Source organism: Lolium rigidum, chromosome 7 (assembly GCF_022539505.1).
Source record: "Lolium rigidum isolate FL_2022 chromosome 7, APGP_CSIRO_Lrig_0.1, whole genome shotgun sequence".
NCBI lineage: Eukaryota > Viridiplantae > Streptophyta > Magnoliopsida > Poales > Poaceae > Lolium > Lolium rigidum.
The window spans coordinates 275,289,721-275,297,239 of NC_061514.1; the positions used below are offsets into that span (position 1 = coordinate 275,289,721).

The following is a 7,519-nucleotide window of genomic DNA, read 5'->3' on the forward strand; positions in this document are numbered from 1 at the left end:
AACAAGTGAGCGAGGCATCATGAGACATAGTTCATAATATTTGGTTATAGGCCGGAAGGGTCCAATCAAACATGGTTGTTGCCCTAGCTACCTATTATAAAAGATCACTAACTTAACACATTACAAGTTAATATTAAATACTCATGGCACACACTACCTAATTAATTACTATTACTCTACATTTAGTAGTAGTGAGTACGTGCTCATTCACTACATAGTAAACGGCGATGACAATGACATTGGCGAGTGCAGCTGCGCCCTTCCCAAAGCTTGATGCTCCGTCTTCTAAGGCCTTGCGCCTTGCCGCACTGGCTTCCCTAGTGCGCCGAATCTCGTCGAACTTTTCGAAGGGAAACTCCAGATAGCGCAATGCACGGATTGGTCCGTGTAGAGAGGGTTGTTGCGGCTTCTTGGCTCGCTGCTGCTGTTTGAGGACATACTCCAACGACTGCTCCACCACCATATGCTCCTGGATTAGCTCCTCCATGAACTCAAGGTCATCCGCCGCTTCTTGGTTTGGTGGCGACAGAGAACTCAAGGAGGACCAGCTAGAGAGGGTGGAGGAGGAGCCACCATCGTAGTTTCACGATGACGGAGAACTAGGAGGAGGAGGCGCATGCTCAACAATCGGCGGCGTTGGTTGCGCCGTAGGGTACCGCGGGACGCAAGAAATATGAGCGGTCTGCTTAGTACGAACCATATGAAATCTACTGTGGTTATTCGGAGGTTAGCTCGATGCCAAGAGGGGTCGCCGCGGCACACAACTTCATATAGAGGACGATGCTCTGCCTCGTCGGCATTGAATGGTACTGTGGAGTGGCCACAAGGCTACATGTGTTCAAAACAAGCCTAGATGAAAACTTTGCGGGAACTCGCTAGACAAGACTGTAGTTTTTCCGCTTCTTTGAGATATTTTGAAATATCAATTCAGCGGAAAATGGTAAAATCGATGGAATATCTCACAAAAAAATTTAGATTAAAAACTATTTCCTACTATTACACACAATTTATATATAACATGTGGTGTGTTTTAGAGATGAGAAAAAGAGACGGGTTGAAATAAGAAAATGTCGCAAAAAATTCGCACACGATTGTCCTGTTCCTGATCGTATGCATTAACCTCGTTTGCATTGCCTCGTTTGCATTGACGATTATTTTTGGTGAAACCGTGTGTGGCAGTTTCGTTACGGCTCAGTAGCAACTTCCATGTGCTTTATAGCCGCACATCGGACTTTTTAGACTACAAAAGCACACGATTTATGTTTTCGGGCGTTAGCGTTGTTACTCACCACACACGAAAGGGCACGTCGAGTTGTGCATTAGGTGCATCTTCTGGGGTCTAGTCCATCTTCGTATTCATCGCTCTGGTTATAGGTTTGATTCTTTCAATCAATGGTTATCATCATTGATGATGTTTGTTTCGTTGGGGCGCATATTTTTTGAGGTCTTAGAGGATATTATTACGTATGTCTAATATAACAAGCTCTATTTCAGCAAGCAATTGCGACACCACGTCTTCAGCTAGCTTTAGTGTTTGTAGTTATCGCTAGTGGACCAAAGATTTATTTGTAATTTTATTACTTTTGGTGTTTTTTATTTGAACGGATGGAGTAATAATGAGTTCTCAAAAAGAGAAAAAAACGGCTTCAAGTATAAAGTCAAGGGGGAGAGAATGAGATTAGAGAAGTCGCCGTAAGGGATAGTGAAGCCGATCAGGCGAGATACACAACAGTCGCCGGCGGGGGACAGGAAAGGAGGATCCGGGTACGGCATGGATGACTTCTACGTCACTATCCCATACGGCCTGGTTGTCCTCGGCGGCGGCATCGCCGGTTACGTGAAGCGGGGGAGCGCGGCGTCGCTGGCCGCCGGTGCAGGATTCGGGGGCGCGCTCCTCCTCGCCGGCGCGCTCAGCATCTGGGCCTTCGCGAGCCACTCTAGGTCCCTCTTCGCCACCGTCCTCCAGACCGGTCCGTTACTGCTACTACTAATTCCTCCCACCCATCCCCTCTTCATTTTCGTCGTCCTTGTACGGGGGTTAGCTGATACTCGTTAGATAGCTATATTGGCTCTGTTGACTAATAACACTGGACAGTAGTGAGTAGATAAATCTGATATTTAGGGCAGCGCAGGGACGCCACGCATCCTGCATTTACGTTTGCATCGGGTCTAAATGTAGACGATGCAAATTTTCAGATGCAGTATCCTAGGACGTGTTTTAATCTTCAGTTAAGAATTTAATCAATTGGGTAGGGAGAGACCAGAGGCTAAATGTTTAAGATTCCGTATGCTGGAACTCCCCTAATTTACATGAATAAGGCAAAAATTCTTAGATGGGCAAGCAATATGGTTGCAATGTATTGGGCCCAACTTGCATACATCACCATGATTGAAAAACATTTCGGAGAATACTTAGAACACTATTTCTGGAAAGTTAAATGGTGGTGCACCATTTAATTCCTGAAAGTTAAACCGGCTGAAAGTTTTAGACAAATTTGTGCTCTTCTAATGTTCCTTTTGGTAGTGTCTTACATTTGCCTATGTTCTCACATGGATTCTTCGCGTATCATATTGTGATGCTCCATTTGCCCAGGTTGCATCCTCTCCAGTGTGTGAATCCACAGAATGAAAAAGGAAAAAAAAACTTAATGCAACACTTGTCTTCGGAACGAAGACTGCCACTTTTGCCAGCATGGCTCTACAATTTAGGCCCTGTTCGATGGCTATATTGTTGTTCCAATAGAAGATATCTTACTAGTGAATGCTCTAGACCATCTATTTTCTCTCTGTAGTCAAACTTTATCTTATAAATTTATTGTTCAACAGTTTGTGCTGCAGCATTAACAATAGTTATGGGAATAAGATACATGAAAACAAGAAAGGTAATGCCAGCTGGAATAGTTGCTATGATCAGGTTCGTCCCAAAGTCCCTCTTTATCTCATGTGCATGTTCTCTATAAGTAGTCTGGATGATGCAATACTATTTATTGTGCTAGGTGACTGTAACTCTAAATTGGTTTACAGAATGTTTTGGTTTCTGTATACCTGAACTTATAGCCTAACTTGTACTTACTGAAACCCAAAATATTTGCTACCTAACCAGTTCTATTCGTTTTTATATTTCATTCAACTCCTACAGTCCTAATCCCAACTCCATCATTCCACTAAGCCTAACTTTAGTTGTCCTTATCTCATGTTGACAAAGGGACCAAGCCTGTTTGAAGATAATGTTTCCTTACTTCATTTAGGTGCTCTGGAGTATTAGAAATGCCAAGCTCTGCTTATTTGAATCCAATGAGTGTTATGATAAAATCATAACATAACAGGCTTTTAAATTTAGCTTTGTATTGTTATGTTCCAATTTGTTTCTTCGGGAGCCTTTTGTCCTCACATTCCTCTGTGCCTTTGAAAGCATAGTACCACAGCTGTAATCATTCAAAGATTGCTCTTATGTACCATGTGTCTAAATCACATGAATTAGTTCAACTTTTATTAAAAAATGCATTCTTCCCTTGTAAATCTAGAGGCCACAAGGGACCTTGAGATTTCTGTACAGGAGTACGTATCCCACTCATAACAGGCGCATGCCATTCATAACAGACTTTCCCTGCTTCCTTCAGTGGTTATAAATTGCGATTTTCATGCCATCACAACAAGGTCTCGGAAAAACAATAGTGGCTACCAGAATCACTACCTGTCTTGGAACATATGTTGCATGAATTTGTTTTATGTCAATTAAACGCTATCTCTGTAGAGCAGAAGTGATCATGCTTTACAAAGCGCGAAGTCAAACTTGTTTGTCAATGTTTACTAGTTAGTGAAAGAATATTTAGGTTGGTTAGGTGAAAACCATAGCACTTAATTTTCATGAAAAGTACTTTCATAGTATGAAAAATTCTTATATGCATTTTCTTACATAGTTATACAAAAAGTAATGGTCAAAATTGTGTATATACTGTGAACAAAAGTGTCATCTATTTTGGAATTTGGAAGGATGGCATTATTGAATTAACATACTTGGTCTAAAACAAAAATGCTTCCAAAGCATACATTTGGTAAGGCTCTTATAAATTGAATTTAGCACTATGATAACATTAAAATATGGGTAAATGATCATAACATCCTTTGTGAGAAATGCGCAAAAAGTTATACAAATCCATGAAACCTTATAGGTTTCGACATGGTCAACACTGAATGGTAAAATTTCGCCTATATCACCCATATTTAAAAGAAAATTCATACAAGTTTTAAACCCTACTAAATGTCACCCAGACAATGACTGCAAAAATAAAAACCTACAACCTATTAGATATAGCTCTGCTAAGGGCTTATTTGGTGGCACGGAGCTATTGCAGATGCACATTTCGTGCTCTTAAGCACACATACTCCCATAAGGAAAAAAATTCAGTGGACCGTTTGCAAATTTCAACTAACAATCTGAGTTGCACCGTCAGAATACTGTATGCAAATCCTTTTTTTTTGGAAAAAATTGTTCATTTGTTCTGTAAAATAATTAGGTCTATGTGTTTTTTTATTTAAAGAACGCAATAGACATAACCTTTCCATATAGTGTTCATATATCTATTTCTTACATGCACATCTTTTTCTTGGTTGGGAGCAAAACAAAATAAGATCTGATTTATTCCATTTCTAGACGTTTCTGTTGCATTTTGGCCTCTGGTGTTACAAGCTAGAATATTTCATGTATTGTTATTAACATACTTTCTTTTTGTACTGTTTTGCAGTGCACTTGCACTGATATTCTACGTTTATAAGATATCCAATGGAGGCAACGAGGTCTACTTCCCAGTGACTGCTGAGTGAGCCTGTTGGATCTAGTATCTCTAGTTTTCCTGGTGTACATGCTGTCTATACAAAAACCAAATAATTGTGAAGCAACTCATCTATTTTGTTGCGCCCATTGTATAATCGGGTGATAAATATTTGATTACTTATCCTGTAACATTTATGTCTGGCAAAAATAGCCATGAAACAGAAGTACAGAACTCTATAATTGTGCGGTGTATGCTTTGTATATATTGCTCTCTTCTCCTGTCCCCAGCTACATTTCCATTTATCCCTCCAATGCAATGCTGTAATGTGACTGGCCATTATACTTTATACTTAGATATCTGTGAAATTTGGTGGCGATCAAGGAGAGGATATGTGCTCGATTTTGATTGGCAGGCCATGCAGCGGCGATGGCATGGGATCCCTCACGAAAGTGTTCTCCTTGCAGCACAGCTTCCATCTGAACTGCCTCACCAGGTGGTGCATCGTCACCAGCGTTTCGATCCTGGAAAACTCTATTCCAGGGCATATTCTAGGGCCACCACCAAAGGCGACAAAGGAGCATGGTGGTGTTGTCGACGCTGCTTTGTTCTCAAACCGGGATGGGTCAAACTTGGCCGGCTCGTGGAAGATACTTGCGTCCATGTGCGTCACGTTTGCTGTCCAAAACACCTAGTAAAATAATTAAGCGTTAATTTGCAGCTGCCGGTTTCTCGACAAAGGTGAATCCTAGCTAGGATTGAAGTTAATTGTCCAGGGAGGAAATAGAAAATAACCTGCCATCCTTTTGGGATGAAGTAGCCATCGAATTCGATGTCCTCGAGTGCTCTTCTGAAGTTGCCGAAGACCGGAGGGACGATGCGAAGTGTTTCTTGCGCGACTCGCCATGTGAACTTCATCTTCGTCAGGTCTTCCCAGGTCAGAGCCTCTCCTTCAGCCTTGTTCTTGGCAATCTCTTCATGCTCTGTGCCACGAAAGATACAAGATGACCATGACGTGGTGAGATCAATTCTTGTGAGTTGGTTTGGGTACACAAACGTGTAAATACAGTGAACTGGTTACTTGCCTTGGACCATGGCAGCTAGAGTGACCGGATCGTTGGCGAGTTGGCGGACCATGAACGCCATAAGGATGGACGAGGTGTCGTGGCCAGCGATAAGAGCGACCATGGAGTTGTCCACAATCTCCTCATCGGTCAGCAACCGATCGCCATGGTCATCCGTCAGGCTGAGCAGGCAGGTGATGAGGTCGTTGTTGTTGGACGACGCCTTGCCGTGCTCCATCTGTCTAGCCTTCTTCTCCCGCGTGATCCCCTCGAGCACCCGGCGAGCCATGCTGCTGGCCTTGAGGCTCCGGCTGAACGCCGTGAACGGCAGGTTCACCGGGATGGCCCACATTCCTTCGATCATGCGCACGAAGTCGTCGGCAAGGGCGTCCCGCGTGGCACCCCTCTCGAGGCCAAAGAGCAGCGCCGAGATGATGTCAAACGTCAGCCGCTTCATCAGCGGCAGCACCGTCACGGTCGCCCGTCCGGCCCAGTTCTCCTCGAGGTGGCGCCGCACCTCACCGTCGATCCTGCCCACGTACATCTTGAGCATGTCCGGCCTGAGGAACTCCAGCAGCGCGCCGCGGACGCGCCGGTGTTCGGCGCCGTGGAGGTACAGTATGCTCTTCTCCCCGAGTATCCGCTGGACGGACCGGGGCTGCTGCGTCGACAGCGCGCTGTTGAAGAACATGAACTTGTTGGCCGCCGGCCCCGCCAGGAGCACCGTCGGCGTGCCGAACAGCGACAGCTTTGACACCGGCCCGTACCTGTCGATCCTCTCCCGTATCCACCGGCTGCCACCGTCGCCGCGCATGGCTCGGAGTAGGGCGAGGCTCTGGCCGATCACCGGGAGGCCGAGGGAGCCCGGTGGCAGGTTGGCCGGACATGGTTTCTTGGCTCTGGTAAAGTGGTAGATGGCTATGGACGAGGCGATGACGACGAGTGCCACGACTATGGGCAAATAATCCATTGGAGTGAGTGGAATTGCAAATGGCAGCATGAGCAGAGGTTCTTATGTACTGTCAAGCTAGGTTTAGTGGGATAGTTTAATTCCTCGATCCTGATTAGATAAACTTGAAAGGGAAATCGTCAAAACCAATTAAGAATCCTTCGCCGGAGATTCCAATGAAGAAAGAATATTTGCATCGTTAAGGAGTTTGCAAGCGCTGAGATTCCTCCTGGATAGAAGACAAAGGATTACATGCATGTGTAGTTTTGATATGCTTGCCCGTAAGTTTCACGTGTGTGGCAAACTGTCTCTCGTTGCCGTACGTGCCCGTATTCCTGATGGCTGAATGGCTGATTGTGGGGAAACCTTACACACGAACTCCTATTCCCTATCGTGTTTTCGGCAATAACAAAATGGTTGGCGGCACTGGAGCCGACAGATACCAATGCAAAACCATTGTTTTCCGTTTCCTGTCTGGACATGTCACCTCGGAAATTTAGATCCTCGTTGGAGAACGGCAACCAATATGGTAGATGCTGCGTTGTCCTTTTCGAAGGCTTTTTCTTGAACAAATTCAGAATTCCGCAACACTCCCCCTGCCAATTGTCCTATTCCTTTTTTTTTCGAACCATGCAGGAGAACTGCATGTATTATATATTAAGAAGGGAGAAAAATGCACAAAAAAAAAGGCAAAGAGTACAAAACAGAATATAGTCTTGTGAAACTCGACCTGA

General features: G+C 44.3%; 2 protein-coding genes across 2 annotated transcripts; one reads left to right on the forward strand and one right to left on the reverse strand.

Annotated features, from left to right (window-relative positions):
* The first annotated feature begins 1,672 nt into the window (after positions 1-1,672).
* Positions 1,673-5,061, forward strand: LOC124674778 (protein FATTY ACID EXPORT 6-like). Its single transcript, XM_047210837.1, has 3 exons — positions 1,673-1,970; positions 2,827-2,914; positions 4,746-5,061. The coding sequence occupies exons 1-3, from the start codon at positions 1,772-1,774 to the stop codon at positions 4,822-4,824; spliced, it is 366 nt and encodes a 121-aa protein (XP_047066793.1). The 5' UTR covers positions 1,673-1,771; the 3' UTR covers positions 4,825-5,061.
* Positions 5,062-5,151: 90 nt separating this feature from the next.
* Positions 5,152-6,806, reverse strand: LOC124672793 (cytochrome P450 716B1-like). Its single transcript, XM_047208966.1, has 3 exons — positions 5,858-6,806; positions 5,568-5,755; positions 5,152-5,463 (listed from the first exon to the last, which is right to left on the reverse strand). Exons 1-3 carry the CDS (start codon positions 6,804-6,806, stop codon positions 5,152-5,154), a joined length of 1,449 nt encoding a protein of 482 aa, XP_047064922.1.
* Positions 6,807-7,519: the final 713 nt, after the last annotated feature.

Bases quoted from the DNA above. Each gene is read 5' to 3' on its own strand.
- LOC124674778 (XM_047210837.1), top strand. From the start codon at position 1,772: ATGGATGACTTCTACGTCACTATCCCATACGGCCTGGTTGTCCTCGGC. The intron at 1,971-2,826 runs GTCCGTTACTGC...ATTGTTCAACAG, and splicing joins CGCCACCGTCCTCCAGACCG to TTTGTGCTGCAGCATTAACA. The intron at 2,915-4,745 runs GTTCGTCCCAAA...ACTGTTTTGCAG, and splicing joins GGAATAGTTGCTATGATCAG to TGCACTTGCACTGATATTCT.
- LOC124672793 (XM_047208966.1), bottom strand. From the start codon at position 6,806: ATGGATTATTTGCCCATAGTCGTGGCACTCGTCGTCATCGCCTCGTCC. The intron at 5,756-5,857 runs GCAAGTAACCAG...TTCGTGGCACAG, and splicing joins TCTAGCTGCCATGGTCCAAG to AGCATGAAGAGATTGCCAAG. The intron at 5,464-5,567 runs GTTATTTTCTAT...TTATTTTACTAG, and splicing joins TCATCCCAAAAGGATGGCAG to GTGTTTTGGACAGCAAACGT.